We start from the raw sequence: 17,836 nt of genomic DNA on the forward strand, positions 1-17,836 counted from the left end.
AGTATTTTCTATAATTTTCAGTAAGTTTAAAATATTTTATAACAAAATTCAAAACTATTTTAGCAAATTATGTCCCTTTATACTTTATGATTTTCATTCTTTAAATTAATGACATAAGAAGAAAGAATATGGGGCCTCCCTGGTGGCACAGTGGTTGGGAGTCCGCCTGCCGATGCAGGGGACGTGGGTTCGTGCCCTGTTCTGGGAGGATCCCACATGCCGCGGAGCGGCTGGGCCCGTGAGCCATGGCCGCTGAGCCTGCGCGTCAGGAGCCTGTGCTCTGCAGCGGGAGGGGCCACAACAGTGAGAGGCCCGTGTAACGCAAAAAAAAAAAAAAAAAGAAGAATGAATATGACCACTTTTAAGTTAATAGCCAACTCTGTTTGCTACTTTAGAATTCATGGCTGTTCCTGTAGTAGGTATACTAAGAAAAAAACACATTGTGTAGTATGAGCTTTAAAGTTTCTGTCTGTTTTAGACTTAATTATCCAAGTGGTGAGACCATGGGAAAAACATATTAGGGATTAAGATTCATAATACAGTGAACAGTGGTAAAATTGTTACTTTTTCAAATTCTGAAAAATTGAATGCACAAAATTTTAAAATAAGATTGAAGATGGAAATTATAATGTCAAATTCAAACTCATGTATTTTTACTAAAATTCTAGGTATGTCAGTGTATATTAAAATAGCCTGAACTATTGAAATGTCTTCAAAAAGATGTATTAGTCAACATATTTTAATTTATAATATTAATAATTATATTTCACATGCATACTTTAGTCATTTTTTCACCCATATGTAGCAAAATTATTGAATGTCAACTCTGCACCAGGAATTATGCTCTATCAAAATGTATAACTGCAAAACTCTTAATTGTACTGACATACCATTATGTCATGAGAAGCACTTTATAAAGTAAGCACATTGAAATAATAGCAGCTAACATTTATGAAATGCTACTTTTTCACAGGCAGAGTTCTAAGTGCTTTTCATGTGTTACATTATTTAATCCTCAAAGCAACTCTATGTGTCCAGTATTATTTATTATCCTATTTTGTAGCTGATAAGAACTGAAGCTCAGAGGAATTCAGGCACGTTGGCAAGGTTGCATAGTTATTAATTCATAGGACCAGGTTTCAAACACAGGGAAACTAATTTCTTGCTCTGAAACATGAGCTATATGAACTCAATTGATTAGGCCCATCATAAAATTTCTTAATTGCATATTTTATTAGCTGAAGTGTCTAGTTTGTCTTCTTTATTTTACAGTCAAAAACTGTACATTTCAAATTAAATGTTTTATATATATAACATAAATTATTTATAGTGTGTGTATATATACACATATCGAAAATGAGGACAGCTTTAGAGTTGCCTAGGGAAATATTGAATGGTATATCCTAAGACTAAGAGAGTGCTGTGGAACAACTAGGGATAATTATTATTAAAATTTACTTTTGCTCAGATACACTCACATATAACCCCAATTAGTCCGGAAAAATCTAGATGTTCACTTTACTAGGTTATCTTAATCTTACTAATAAGTTTGAATCTCTAGTTCTCTCAAGACTCAAGGTCTGTGTCCTTTAGGGTTAACGAGGGTAAACACACCTTTCTCCTGATCCTGCCTCTACCAGCACTGGTTGACCTGTGTAAATGCCAATGAGATCCCTTTGCAATCTTTTCACACTTGAATTTCCTGACACGCGAGATGGCCACATAAAGCTCTTCCTTCAAGAACCCTAGTTTGATAGCTACCACGTACTGACCATCTTGGGCATGATGTCAATGGGCTGTGTTCCCACTTTACACAATTGAAAACTCCGCAGTTCTCATCTCCATATCAAAACCTGTGGATTTACAAGTTGAAGGTGGCCAGGTAAGCAGAGGGATTCTTGAATGTGAGCAGAAATCCAGGCTGAGAAATAAGTGGAGTTCCTTTCCCTTTCCTACCATGTCTGTTAAACACACTGCAATCCCTCATGGGAAGACTGCAATAATGACATTATTTTAGGACAATTAAGCCATATGTAATAATCAGAGAAGTTTTTTAATAAGGGAAAATAAAAAGTCAATTAATCAAGATGGAACACGGTGCTTATCAAACAAAAATCTAGGGACTTCCCTGGTGGTCCAGTGGTTAAGAATTTGCCTTCCAATGCAGGAGGCATGGGTTCGATCCCTGGTCGGGGAACTAAGATCCCACATGCCATGGGGTGCGGCCAAAAACTTAAAAAAAAAAAAAATCTAAACCTTTATTTCCTTAAAGTTTTGACTAATTTCTTTTTTCTTTTTCATTATTGGACAATCATTTTCTCATAGGTAGATATGATTTTAAGGCTGGCAGAAAAAGGTATTTAAAATTCAATTACCCTCTTCTAAACCAGAAGAAAAAAAAGTTCTCTGAGTTTCTCTGTAAAAAAAAAAAATTGAGAAAGAAGAATGGAATATAATGGCTTGTTTGTTAACTTTCACAGAATTATCTAAAGTACTGAAGGTCTTCATTTCTTTTGTTTTTTCTTGATTGGAAAAAATACATATAAATTTCTTTATTGAAAAAATATATAATGAGTCCAATAAAGATATGTGTGTGTGTGTGTGTGTGTGTGTGTGTGTGTGTGTGTGTGTGTAGTTTTTTCAAAATTACTCCTCTGAGGATGTTGCCTTTAATTTAGAAAGAAGCACAGAGCATATCCCATTTTATAAGCTCTGTTTCTCTGTGTGCAATAGTGCATTTATGGGCTGTCACTTGATTGTCCTCTGTGCTCCCTGAAGTCTGACACTATGGCTGTGTTCTCAATTCCAACAGTCTGGAGCAGTCTGTGCTAAATAAATGGTTTTTGGATGGATCTTTAAAACATGTTTGTACTTCTCTTTTTCCTTTAAAATCTATTTAAATAAAATGGTTTGGCCTTCAAATTGTAAATACGATACCTGAATCTGCTTTACATTCTTTCCAGAAGAAATAGTTTGAGATGCTAACAAAGGTGTTTAGAGAAAGTCCAGCCAGGAATTAGGCTTCCAGCTATCATGATAGTAAAAATCAGCTTCAGTCATGGCAAAATCTCATTAGTGGGAAAAAAATCTGTACTTTGTCCAACAGTGTAATGAGAGAAAACCACAACGAAAGCCTTCAGATATACTCATTTCCATTTCTTAATTATCCGGGGACAAGTTTTGAGTTCATGGACTCTTCAGGCTATTTCCTTGTCTTTCTTTCACCTCATCTCAGCTGACATTTGGGCTGTCAGAGCTTATGAGTATCTTGATTAAAGGATGGCAAGAGGAAATGAAAGGAGACAAGAAAACTGGACCAGTGAAATTCTTTTAGTTAACAGGACATTTAAAAAAAATTTTAAGAATGAAGGATGTATTACACTTATTATTGAAGAAAAGTTGTTTGATTTTCTATATAGTGTTGTTAAATAATTTGGTCTAATGCAGTAGCCCAAGCATTCTGCATTTCTTTTTTGTAGGGATAACAGACCATTGGCTACATGAAGTTTATTATACATATTTCTAGCAATAATAGCAACTGCCATTTATTGAGAGCTTATTACGTGCCAGACATTATGCTTATCATTTTTGGTGCATTCTCCCTGTGTTTCACAAAAACACTGGGAAGGGGGCTATTATGATTCCTAGGTGGAAGAGGAAATAGTTTTAGAGAAACCTCACAACTTCTAAGTGGCAGGGCTGAAATTCAAATCCAAGTTCTTAAGGACTTCGCTCATTGGCCTCGTCAGCCTAACTTACAATGTCAGTACCTCATCAGTATAATTCCTTTCCACATTGACAATTCTTGAAGAGATGATGAAAGTGATTTCAAGATGAAAGATATGATGAGAAAGTGACTCTAGATCTTCTAAATTGTACTCTAATACATCACAGATTATTTCGATCATTATTTACATTTACAGAAAACATGTTCTCTTCTAAGTTAAATATAGACAATCATTGTCATTCTGACAATTTCCCCCTGGTTTCTCTGGACAAAAGAGAGGAAGCTTCTGAATAAAGTGACTGACAATGTTTGTTCTAAAATGACACTATCTCTTTGAAACAAAACTCATTTCGTGTATCAGTCTGAGAGATCTGAAGATGAGAGAGCCAGTCATAACAAGCAACCTTTCTCAGTATCAAATTTTACTGGTTGCCATAATTATGTGATTGCAAAGAAACAGGAAGTTTCCGGGCACCAGAAAGGTTGTAGTGACTAACACTATTCTTTGAGATATTTAAATATTTAAGCCTTTACAAATCAGAAACTGCCTCTTTTGGGCAACAGCTTGTCAGGTTTAGTAAAGATGCTGAATTTTAATGTCACAGACAAAAATCCTGTACCACTAATATTCTGGGTGGGACTAAAATTCCCATCACCCTGTTGCTACAGATGGTACAAGATTCACCTCCCCAATTAAATAACACATTTAATTTATAATGCAATAAGATGTACAAAAAAATGCTTTTGGCTATGTGTTAAGAAATATCCTTAGCTGACAATGTAATGATGCAACATGCTCTAGCAGAAAACAGACAAACCAAGGAGGTTGCTCTTATGCTGTTGCTAACACCCTAGAGCAGGCAGATTATGGCATCCTATATTACACAGCAATAATTTTGTGGTACAGAAGGTATAAAGGCATGAAAATGTTTCAATATCACGTCTAAGTGAGGGTAAAAGACCAGACAGCTATCATCTTTAAGATGACATACACACCTAGTACTGGTCATCCAGAAGATCAGTTAATTCCTTTTGAAAAATGACAAGATTTTTTTGTTTGGTTGTCATAGAAGACTCAGAAGAATCTGAGCCATAATTTTTGCAAGAGAAGCTAAATGAATTTTAGCAGACAAATTATAAATGAAAACTTTAGTTGTATCTAATTTCAAAGTGACAGTTCCTTATTCATACCTTTCTATGTTTTTACTCTTTTCTACTTTTCTGGGCTCCAAGGCACATACCTGCTACACATATTTAGTAATGTTGTGGTCAGAATAGTCTGCTATTAGCCTAATTCAACTGATACCAACATGTAGAAAAATAAAAATTATAGCCAAAGTTGAACTGCAGGTGAATGTACTTAAAAGACAAACAAGAGAACTCTAGACATTTCATTGAAGTGTGACACTGAAAGAGAACCAACTCTACCTTGCATTCTGGACAACCATGACTTGACTGCATTGATTCCAAGAGCGAGAATGAAGGATACAGCAGGAAAGTAGGAAAGACAGGAAGAAAAAAGTTAGGAACAGAAATAGGAAGAAAATGTGAGAATAAAATCTAGAGGGGCTATGCCATAATATATTAACAACATGAGGCAGAAAATAATCTTAGAACTAAAGTGAAAATAATACCTCACAAGTGTAGTAAATTCCAAGGTCTTGGCCACTATAATAATTAGGAGTAATTTAATGAAAGGGCTAGGAATTGAATACGAGTAGCACATTAGCCTGCTTTTTGGTCAAATCCCACCCAAAAGGCATGTTTTGTTTGACAAATGGCATGGGGATAGCTTTAGGTGGGACCTCACTCTTCATTTCACTATAGTTGCGACCCTTTCTCTGTTACCTACTCCAGAATGGACTGACATATTCATGCCACCTGCCTGACCTTTCCAGTTATTCAAGTTTGCAATAGTCTAATTGAAACATATCCTGTAACAAATAAAGGATAACCACTCTCTTATAGTATAAAAGGTGATACTCCAGGATATTAAAGAAGATAGAAAATAAAAGACAGTGCTTTAATTTCATTCATTCATTAGCAAATGCTGATTGGAGATATACCCTTGGCAGTCATTTCCTCTTGTCCCATAATACTGTCATTAAATAACACTGAAGGCCTAATGACCCAAGTCAAAGGCAGAATGAAGTTGTCAGTTTGTTATATTCATGTTAAAAAAAATAGTGGTGGGATGAGGGATAAATAAGGAGTTTGAGATTAGTAGATACAAACTACTACATATAAAATAGATAAACAACAAGGTCATACTGTGTAGCACAGGAAACTATATTCAATATCTTGTAATAAACTATAATGGAAAAGAATATGAAAAAGTATATACATATATATGTATAACTGAATCACTTTGCTGTATACTACAAACTAATGCAACATTATAAATCAACTATACTTCAAAAAAGTAGACAAATTACAGTTATAACTATTACATAAAGATATAAACTAACATAAAATAAAAGCTTCCCTTTCCTGTTCTATATGGCTAGTTGGTAATGTCTGAATTAAATTCATTTCAGCCTGCAGAATTCTCTTTAATATTTCTCGAAGGGCAACTCAGCTGGGAAAAAAACTGTTTCTCAGATTTGTTTTTCTGGCAATGTCTTATTTATTTATTTAACATCTTTACTGGAGTATAATTGCTTTACATTGTTGTGTTAGTTTCTGCTGTATGACAAAGTAAATCAGCTATAGGCATATTTCTATCCCCATATCCCCTCCCACTCGTATCTCCCTCCCACCCTCCCTATCCCACCCCTGCAGCTGGTCACAAGCACCAAGCTGATCTCCCTGGGCTATACGGCTGCTTCCCCTTAGCTATCTATTTTACATTTGGTAGTGTATATACTACTCTCTCACTTCGTCCCAACTTACCCTTCCCCCTCCCCGTGTCCTTAAGTCCATTCTCTACATCTGTGTCTTTATTCCTGTCCTGCCCCTAGGTTCTTCAGAATCATTTTTTTTTTTAGATTCCATATATATGTGTTAGCATACAGTATTTGTTTTCCTCTTTCTGACTTACTTCACTCTGTATGACAGACTCTAGGTCCATCCACCTCACTACAAATAACTCAATCTCGTTTCTTTTTATGGCTGAGTAATATTCCATTGTATACATGTGCCACATATTCTTTATCCATTCATCTGTCTATGGACACTTAGGTTGCTTCCATGTCCTGGCTCTTGTAAATAGTGCTGCAATGAATCCTGTGGTGCATGACTCTTTTTGAGTTATGGCTTTCTCAGGGTATATGCCCAGGAGTGGGATTGATGGGTCATATGGTAGTTCTATTTTTAGTTTTTTAAGGAACGTCCACACCGTTCTCCATGGTGGCTGTACAATTTGCATTCCCCCGAACAGTGTAGGAGGGTTCCCTTTTCTCCATGCCGCCTCCAGCATTTATTGTTTGTAGATTTTTTTTTTAATTAATTTATTTATTTATTTAGGGCTGTGTTGGGTCTTCATTTCTGTGCGAGGGCTTTCTCTAGTTGTGGCAAGTGGGGGCCACCCTTCATCACAGTGCGCGGGCCTCTCACTATCGCGGCCTCTCTTGTTGCGGAGCACAGGCTCCAGACGCGCAGGCTCAGTAGTTGTGGCTCACGGGCCTAGTTGCTCTGCGGCATGTGGGATCTTCCCAGACCAGGGCTCGAACCTGTGTCCCCTGCATTAGCAGGTAGATTCTCAACCACTGCGCCACCAGGGAAGCCCTGTTTGTAGATTTTTTGATGATGGCCATTCTGACCAGTGTGAGGTGATACCTCATTGTAGTTTTGATTTGCATTTCTCTAATGATTAGTGATGTTGAGCATTCTTTCATGTGTTTGTTAGCAATCTGTATATCTTCTTTGGAGAAATGTCTACTTAGGTCTTCTGTCCATTTTTGGTTTGTGTTGTGTTTTTTTTTTTTTTTTTTTTTTTTGATATTGAGCTGCATGAGCTGCTTGTATCGTTTGGAGATTAATCCGTTGTCGGCTGCTTCGTTTGAAAATATTTTCTCCCATTCTGAGGGTTGTCTTTTCATCTTGTTTATGGTTTCCTTTGCTGTGCAAAAGGTTTTAAGTTTCATTAGGCCCCACTTGTTTATTTTTGTTTTTATTTCCATTTCTCTAGGAGGTGGGTCAAAAGGATCTTGCTGTGATTTATGTCACAGAGTGTTCTGCCTATGTTTTACTCTAAGAGTTTTATAGTGTCTGGGCTTATATTTAGGTCTTTAATACATTTTGAGTTTATTTTTGTATATGGTGTTAGGGAATGTTCTAATTTTATTCTTTTACATGTAGCTGTCCAGTTTTGCCAGCACCACTTATTGAAGAGGCTGTCTTTTTTCCATTGTATATTCTTGCCTCCTTATCAAAGATAACGTGACAATATGTGCGTGGGTTTATCTCTGGGCTTTCTGTCCTGTTCCATTGAACGATATTTCTGTTTTTGTGACAGAAACATATTGTCTTGATGACTGTAGCTTTGTAGTATAGTCTGAAGTCAGTGACCCTGATTCCGCCAGCTCCGTTTTTCTTTCTCAAGATTGCTTTGCCTATTCGGGGTCTTTTGTGTTTCCATACAAATTGTGAAATTTTTTGTTCTAGTTCTGTGAAAAATGCCATTGGTAGTTTGACAGGGATTGCACTGAATCTGTAGATTGCTTCGGGTACAATAGTCATTTTCACAATGTTGACTCTTCCAATCCAAGAACATGGTATATCTCTCCATCTGTTTGTATCATCTTTAATTTCTTTCATCAGTGTCTTTTAGTTTTCTGACTACAGGTCTTTTGTCTCCTTAGGTAGGTTTATTCCTAGATATTTAATTTTTTTTTGCTGCAGTGGTAAATAGGAGTGTTTCCTTAAATTCTCTTTCATATTTTTCATCATTAGTGTATAGGATTGCAAGAGTTTTCTGTGCATTAACTTTGTATCCTGCAACTTTACCAAATTCACTGGTTAGCTCTAGTAGTTTTCTGGTAGCATCTTTAGGATTCTCTATGTATAGTATCATGTCATCTGCAAACAGTGACAGTTTTACTTCTTCTTTTCCGATTTGTATTCCTTTTATTTCTTTTTCTTCTCTGATTGCTGTGGCTAAAAATTCCAAAACTATGTTGAATAATAGTGGTGAGAGTGGGCAACCTTGCCTTGTTCCTGATCTTAGAGGAAATGGTTTCAATTTTTCACCACTGAGAACAATGTTGGCTGTGGGTTTGTCATATATGGCCTTTATTATGTTGAGGTATTTTCCTCTCTGCCTACTTTCTGGCGAGTTTTTGTCATAAATTTGTGTTGAATTTTGTCAAAAGCTTTTTCTGCATCTATTGAGATTATCATATGTTTTTTTTTCCTACAACTGGTTAATATGGTGTATCACATTGACTGGTTTGTGTATATTGAAGCATCCTTGCATTCCTGGGATAAACCCCACTTGATCATGGTGTACGATCCTTTTAATGTGCTGTTGGATTCTGTTTGATAGTATTTTGTTGAGGATTTTTGAATCTATATTCATCAGTGATATTGGCCTATAGTTTTCTTTTTCTGTGCCATCTTTGTCTGGTTTTGGTATCAGGGTGATGTTGGCCTCATAGAATGAGTTTGGGAGTGTTCCTACCTCTGCTATATTTTGGAAGAGTTTGAGAAGGATAGGTGTTAGCTCTTCTGTAAATGTTTGATAGAATTCGCCTGTGAAGCCATCTGGTCCTGGGCTTTTGTTTGCTGGAAGATTTTTAATCAGTTTCAATTTCAGTCCTTGTGATTGGTCTGTTCATATTTTCTACTTCTTCCTGGTTCAGACTCAGAAGGCTGTGCTTTTCTAAGAATTCGTCCATCTCTTCCAGGTTGTCCATTTTATTGACATATAGTTGCTTGTAGTAATCTCACATAATCCTTTGTATTTTTGCAGTGTGAGTTGTTACTTCTCCTTTTTCATTTCTAATTCTGTGGATTTGAGTCTTCTCCCTTTTTTTCTTGATGAGTTTGGCTAAAGGTTTATTAATTTCTTTTATCTTCTCAACGAGCCAGCTTTTAGTTTTACTGATCCTTGCTATTGTTTCCTTCATTTCTTTTTCATTTATTTCTGATTTCATCTTTATGACTTCTTTTCTTCTGCTAACTTTGGCAGCTTTTTGTTCTTCTTTCTCTAATTGCTTTAGGTGTAAGGTTAGGCGGTTTATTTTAGATGTTTCTTGAGGTAGGATCGTATTACTATGAACTTCCCTCTTAGAACTGCTTTTGCTGCATCCCATAGGTTTTGGGTCATCGTGTTTTCATTGTCATTTGTTTCTAGGCATTTTTGGACTTCCTGTTTGATTTCTTCAGTGATCTCTTGGTTATCTAGTAGCATACTGCATAGCCTCCATATGTTTGTATTTTTTTAGTTTTTTCCCTGTAATAGATTTCTAGTTTCATAGCGTTGTGGTCAGAAAAGATACTTGCTATGATTTCAATTTTCTTAAATTTACCAAAGATTGTTTTATGACCCAAGATACGATCTATCCTGGAGAATGTTCCATGAGCACTAGAGAACAAAGTGTATTCTGTTGTTTCTGGATGGAATGTCCTATAAATATCAATTAAATCCATCTTTTTTAATGTGTCATTTAAAGCTTGTGTTTCCTTATTCATTTTCCTTTTGGATGATCTCTCCATTGGTGAAAGTGGGGTGTTAAAGTCTCCTACTATTGTTGTGTTACTGTCGATTTCCCCTTTTAAGGCTGTTAGCATTTGCCTTATGTATTGAGGTGCTCCTATGTTGGGTGCATAAATATAAATAAATAAATAAAAGGGAGAAAAAAAGAAAGAAAGAAAATAAAATTATTAAAATAAAAAAATAAATACATAATAAAAAAAGAAGAGAGCAACCAAACCAATAAACAAATCCACCAATGATAACAAGCACTAATAACTAAACTAAGATAAACATAAAAATCAGAAACTGGTCAGTTGCATACAGCAAACCCCAAGTCTACAGTTGCTCCCAAAGTCCACTGCCTCAACTTTGGGATGACTCATTGTCTATTCAGGTATTCCACAGATGCCGGGTACATCAAGTTGACTGTGGAGATTTAATTCGCTCCTCCTGAGGCTGCGTGGAGACATTTCCCTTTTTCTTCTCTGTTTGCACAGCTCCTGGTGTTCTGCTTTGGATTTGGCCCCGTCTCTGCGTGTAGGTCTCCCTCTGGAGCCTGTTCTTTTGGGAAGTCTGAAGTCTTCTGCCAGCATTCAGTAGGTGTTCTGTAGGAGTTGTTCCACATGTAGATGTATTTTTGATGTACCTGTGGGGAGGAAGGTGATCTCCACATCTTACTTCTCTAGCATCTTGAAGGTCCTCTCTAATGTCTTATTTATTAAAAAAAAAAGTCTTTATTTTTGAAGGACAGTTTTGCTGGATACAGAATTCTTGTGGACCATCTTTTTCCTTTAGTACACTGACTATGTCATCTCCCTACCTTCTGGGCTCCATGGTTTCTGACTGGCAATGAGTTTTTAATCTTATAGAGGATCTCTTGGATATGATGAGCCACTTCTCTTGCTTCTTTCAAGATTCTCTCTGTGGATTTTGATAGTATGATTACGAAGAGACCTAGTATAAATTTTTTCTTTTTATCCTGATTGGATTTTGTTAAGCTTCTTGGCTGTGCAGATATCTTCCAACAAGTGTGAGAAATCTTTTGCCATTATTTCTTCAGAAATGTTTTCTGCCCTTTCCTCTTTCTCTCCTCTTGGAACTGCCTCTCTGTGTATGTTCATATATTTTATGATATCCCAGGTTTCTAAAGCATTGTTCCTTTTTCTTCATTCTTTTTTCTTTCTGTACCTTAAAGTAAACAATCTCAATTGACCTGTCTTCATGATTGCTAATTGTGTCTTCTGACTAAATATATTATTTATCTCATTATGAAGACAGTAGATCCTAAGACTTCTCACCATAAGGAGATTTTTTTTCCTGTCATTTTATTTTACCTGTATGAGGTGATAGGTGCTAACTAAAGCTTTATTTTATAATTTAAAAACACCCATTTGAAAATATGCAAATGAATAATAATATATCAAGACAGTTAATGAACATTTAACGTATTGAATAATACACGTCTTATAAAAGAGTAACTGATGAGTCCTTGAACACTGGTTTCACAAATATATTTTGAAAAGTAAACTAATTCTTTAAATCTTCCACAAATAATTCCTGAAATGATTTTACTGTCTACCTGATTGGTCATAGCACAAGTGCTTTCCCGAATTGAAATACTGATGTGTTCTCATCCAGGCATGTTTTGCTACTATCATGGCTCTCCTAAAACCCATTAAGGCTTAATTACAAATTTTTAATTCCACCTTACTTACTAATTGGAAATAAATAAATATGACATGTAGATAAAACTAAGGAAAAGATATTAAACTCTTTAAATTAGAGACCAGAAGACACTATCACTATTTTTTAAACCATAGGGCAATATTTACAATACTAAGAATATAGTACTTCTTTACTTACCCTCGCCCTGGAAGAAGGTACACTTTAACAAAGGGGTCTGAGTAACCATTGTTGTCTCGAGCGACAAGGTTTCTTGCTTGGAGAATATGTATTATGAGATTTCCAAGATCATAGTTGATTTGAAGCTTAAAGGGACAGCAAATATTCCATGAACATTATCTTTTTTATTTTAAAAAACATATAATACATTATTATTCAGCATTTTACCAGTATTTTAAAAAAGTTCTCATAAGAAGCATCAAATGCTACTTTCATTTTATTTGAAACTGAACAGACCAGTTAATGTCTAATTTAATTGGGAACTCCCAGGCACACATTAATTACTAGTAAATGTGCTGCTCATTCTTTCCACGGTGAAAGTCCTGGCCTGTCAAAAATTCATTTAGGATAATCACACAGTGAATGCTGGCTCCATTTTTAAACTAAATTTCTACTCTTAGGAAAATCAGAAATGTTAACATTCATAAATACAATTGCCAGAATTTTGAAAATAAATTAATTGATGAATTTATTAGAAAATATCTTTTGCATTTCATCAAGTAATTAGCAGTGGGTGGAATCATTATTTAAAGACAAAGATGTTAGTACTGAATTGTAAGAATATTTAAGAATGTGTAGATTTTATCCCTTCCTATATTAAATTATCTGATAAACCTATAGCTATTCTTTCTGTGTGTGCTTTCTTAATAGTGAGGCTAAGATAATGAAATATTGTTCTTTAATTTTAGAAGGTGAAGAGAAAAGAAGAGGCAATGTCTCATAGACGCTTAATGGCTGTTGTGAAATTGTCATTGAATAGTAAAAGACTTATAGTTCAAATTAATATTTGAGAAGCCTGCACAATTCAAAATAATCAAATTAACTATTTTTTCACCATCAAAAATGAAAGATTCTTTTGGCATCATTTAGAATAAGACAATTCTGTTTGTTGCTGTTTCTATTTATCAAATAACAGAAGGGAAGGGATCTATATTTTGAAAAAGAAAATCCATAAATAAAAAATGAATGTATTTTTTATAATCATACAAAACAGATATGCTGTTGACAATGGAATAATTTAGATGAGATAGTCTTCATGTTAATAATTAAAATAATTTCCTAATTTCAGAATAATTTTGATCTGGTTATGTTTTGTGGCAGAAAATGAATCTTTGCTTTCCTCAGTACAGAAAGGCCCAGAGTCTCTCTGACCATCATGGAAGCAATATGAAAAATGAAACAAAGGGCCGTGAAGGAAGAGGAGAAATGAAAAGTTTAGAACTGCAGTAACTGTGCTCTAATGGAGTACTGAAATAGAAGAATTACTCTGCAATTAATTTCACTGAGGTTTATAATGGCTTCCAAATCTTTAAGGAGAAATTCTTCTCCATTTTCTCCTTTCTCTGCTAGCCTGAAAGTCCACTTTTAACTTGTAAGGCAGTAAAATCATTTCTTACTGAAACTGAGATTTGCAGGCTACCCTAAGAGAGTGCTTTCCAAAATGTACTCTGTAAACTTGGTGCCTTAGAGAACACTTAGAGTTGCTTGGAGGTTACATCTGAGAGAGAATGAGATGCCCCCAGTAACCCTCAACCAGAGATATGCCATGCTGGCAATTCACTGTTTGGGTGTTTACATAAGGTTTCATTAAAAGACAAAAGATAAAATGTAAAAAATTGAAATCACTGTCATAAGAAAATATCCAAAAAAAAAAAAGGAAAAGAAAAGAAAATAACCTGGGTGTTAAGAAGGAAAATTATTAGAGTAAATTTCCACTATTGAATTAAATATTACTACTGAAGGGAAAGGAAAATAAAATAAGGACAAAAAAACCCAACAAGCCAAAAAGAAACAGCATATATTGGCCCATGAGCAAGAAGTTTAAAAAAATGAGCAGAAAGAAGGAGATATTATGAATGAGAACACCTAGCATTTTCTGTGCTGCATGTGAAATGAAGAAAGATCAGGTCTGTTTTTCTAGAAGTGGGAAATAGCAGCGATACAGCAAGATCAAGAACACACAGGTGATCCCGACTCCATCCTGCTGGGTCCTTCTTAGTAAGGTGCCCATGTTCTGCACTCTTTCTCCATTTCCACTCTCATACTGCACTTCTGCTTGAATCAGGGTGTACCTAGGTTAACACTTAATTGATTTCTTTGTCTTTGTGTCCTACCCTTCATAATACTTTCTAGAGGCCAAGGCTCTATGAATTTTCTATCACATATTGCTTTGAATTAGCCTCTCCCTCACTCAAAAATATTTATTTCCTGATCACTCTATTATGTCGTGGCTAACATCCCTTGGCTTCTGTTCAAGGTTCTTTTAATTTAGTCTCAACTTAACTCTATAGTAACATTTTCCTGCAGCAAAGCAGATCTGTTCCTTTCACTACCCTCTGGCAGAAGAATCTTTCCTTGTACCATTTCTTCCAGGAAAACACTCCCCCTTTCTCTATGCTTACCCTCAAATTAGTTCAAATCTGTTACACTTTGTGAAAATGTACTGTAGATGCAACTAAGACTCACTGTTCTCTTTCCCTTATCTGAAATGTACTATCTTCAAATAGTTATTATTTGGTATTGTGTTAATTCTTTCCTCATGATATTTATTATCTACACTAAATTACTTTTTGGTACCATCTAAAGTACAGTTTTTCTAACATTTTTGACTTTGTCCATGTACAATGCAATATAAACACAGAAACACACATACAGAACTAAAAAAGAGAGTGATTTATACTATTTTCTTCTATTTTCCTGGTCAAAATCCTCTAAATTGATTTGATAAATTACAGATTGGTTATGACCCCCAGTATGAAAAACACTGCTCTAAAAGAATTGCTCAGCATTTATTTGACAATTATTGATCAGAGGAAGAAAAGAGGACAGCATTAGACTCATGAAACTCTTAAAGAGGAACCTTCAAATTTCCAGGAGAATCTGTCATGTTTGAAACATTTTCAACATGTATAAAGTAACCGAGGCATACTACATTGATACTGTTAAGGTATCAGGCAGACTTTGAAGTATAGAATTCCGCAGATATCATTAGATTTAATAAAACATGTATTTGTATTAAAATACTTTTCTGTAAAATTGTATTTTTTCATTATACATCTATATACGTTATAAAACAGGAAAGGTTCTAACAATGCTTACAATTTCAATAGACCAGTGGGAAAAAGAGCCACAAAAGATGGTATAGCAATGATCTTTTAAAAACTTTCATACCTGAATTTCCCCCGTAATTGGATGAGAGACAACCTTTGTTGCATCAGTAGGCTGCAATATCAAAACATAGATTAATGGATAAAGCTTTCATAGGATTTACCATTTCAACTTCCTTCTGAATTAATTTCTGTTTGTCAGAGCACCTTGCCTGGAGAACACATTTCATCCATTTGGCTGCTTCAGATTAGGGTGTCTACTTACACTTCTCAATACATGTTTAATTTTATAAATACATAAATCCCTTTTTCATTTTGTGAAGCCTGTTTTGAGGCTATAATTTTACACCTGCAGTAATCTACGTTCAATTACCTAAGAAATGGAACAATTTTGGTTGAAAGTATTCAATTTAAATATGAACAGATTTTAAATATCTATAAGAGAATGAAAAAGGTTTTGTTTTTATTCAACTGCCTAGGAGCCCAGAAGTTATAAACGTCCATCCTTAAATTCCTTTGTTGGGTTCTCAGCTTATTCCTACTCTCTTCTAGAGTGGAACAGCCAGACAATCACTTCTTAGTATTTCATACTCCTTTAATTAAAATTCCATCCCAGTCTATATAAGTTCTCATCTCCTTAATAATTTCCTTATGTCAGTAAAGCCTTAAAAACTGTTAGGACTGTGATCTGGTAAAGTGATTCATTCTGCTGATTAAGTGGCTAATTGCTGAATTGTTACATTTCAATAGAATGTACAAATTTGTACCAAAAAAGAGATGCTGTCCCTGACTCTAGATCTATAATGGAATTTCAGGCAACGTGGCATCACTATAGGGAAATATTTACTAAAATGGAGGCAAGCTTGCTACCCTACAAATAAGGTCCTGTCTCCCTATATATACATAATATTGGTTTTATTTTAATAATTAACCAGAAAAGGAGAAATTCATAATACTTAGGTATATATACTTGTTCTGCTACCTTTTCTTTTATAAATTTATGCTAGAAATGAGAGCAATCAAAGAACACAGCTATATTCCAGGTCTTGTTCTGTGAAATAAGAATAAAAATAATGTAATCATTGGTAAAGTTATAGAGTAAGGGTTAAATTTTCTAAGCCATATATCCTTTATTAGTTCAGCTCTTTTATAAGAAACTACACCCTAGCTGCAAAGGATAAACTGCTAGGTAATGAACCATTATATTTACTTAATAATTATTTTACTGTTTAAATTTTAAGAAAAAGAAACTGAATCTAGAAAAAGGACCACACAACTTCCTGAAACTATTTCTATCTCAATTAACGATGGGGAGTTTCCTAAAACCAGATATCCTTGCATCTCAGTTAGGAACGTTGGGGAATAACTAGAGATAAAAAGTCAAAAATAAGACCAGAAAAAAAAAAGAATAATGATAATGTATTTTGTTTTGATTTATTTTTGACAGTTGTAACTCATTTGACATATGATCGTGCAAACATAACTAGATTCAATACAGAGAATAAATGTATGGACCATCTTTAAATGTTCTGGGGTATGTCAGTGAACTCATAAGAGCACAGAAGGATATTGTAATATCTGTTGTACAGTGGGCAAACTACCAGCTCCAGATAATTACAGTTTAAGATTAGAGACAAGTATTTCTTTTCGATGTTATACCTTTGTAAGGCTGGTTTGTGATGACTGTGGTGCTAAAAAAAAAATGTACTGCAAGAAAATCAGTGAGATCAGTGTGGAACAGGAAATGAGAGTGTCAGTGTCCAAACCAATTCCACCATTTGAATAGCTGTGCAGTGCCCATCAGGCACATACCCCACTGATATATAATTTGAATTATTAACAATGAAATAAATATATTTTAATTTCATTTTATGGGTATTATTTTTTCCAATGGTTACTAAGATGTTAGGGTATAAATACTAGTTGAATTGTTAGGACCTAACTACATAATAAATGAAATTGTTTTAGGTATTTCTTTGGGCGTAAGGGCATCATGAAAAAATTACTGAGATGTTGTATGCCATGACACAAAAGTTTGGGAAAGCAAGAACCTATTTCATTAGAACGCTTAAAACTAGTAAGCACTTAGTACAATTATTTATTTATACCATGACTTGGAAGAAATTATTCAGATTTTAAAGATAAAATGAAGAAAGTCTGATTAGATTTCAGAAATAAAAGACCTTGAGGCAGTAAACTAAAAATTTTGAAGACAAAAATTCATATTGAATTAGTAAGCAAAATAATAAAAATAGTCTTATATACATGACATATAACTTAAACATATATCTAAATAGATGCATATTTTAGTTACATTTACTCAGAAGTAATCACTTAAACTAGAGTATTAATAGATTAATAATTACTTATGAATAATCATTCAAAATGTTTAATAGATGGTGCTCTAAATATCTAAATGTATAATTATGCTATGATTTAAATTTTTAGTTTTAATACATTCCA

The 17,836-nt window shown here is 34.6% G+C and overlaps 1 protein-coding gene across 1 annotated transcript in view; it reads right to left on the reverse strand.

Moving 5' to 3' along the window:
* PCLO (piccolo presynaptic cytomatrix protein) overlaps window positions 1–17,836 on the reverse strand; it is a 387,939-nt gene that overhangs the window by 78,932 nt on the left and 291,171 nt on the right. Inside the window, 2 exon segments of the mRNA XM_060107659.1 lie at window positions 12,228–12,352; window positions 15,438–15,488. Of these exon segments, the coding sequence (XP_059963642.1) occupies window positions 12,228–12,352; window positions 15,438–15,488 (176 nt within the window).

This window comes from Mesoplodon densirostris, chromosome 9, assembly GCF_025265405.1.
Source record: "Mesoplodon densirostris isolate mMesDen1 chromosome 9, mMesDen1 primary haplotype, whole genome shotgun sequence".
Classification (NCBI taxonomy): Eukaryota; Metazoa; Chordata; class Mammalia; order Artiodactyla; family Ziphiidae; genus Mesoplodon; species Mesoplodon densirostris.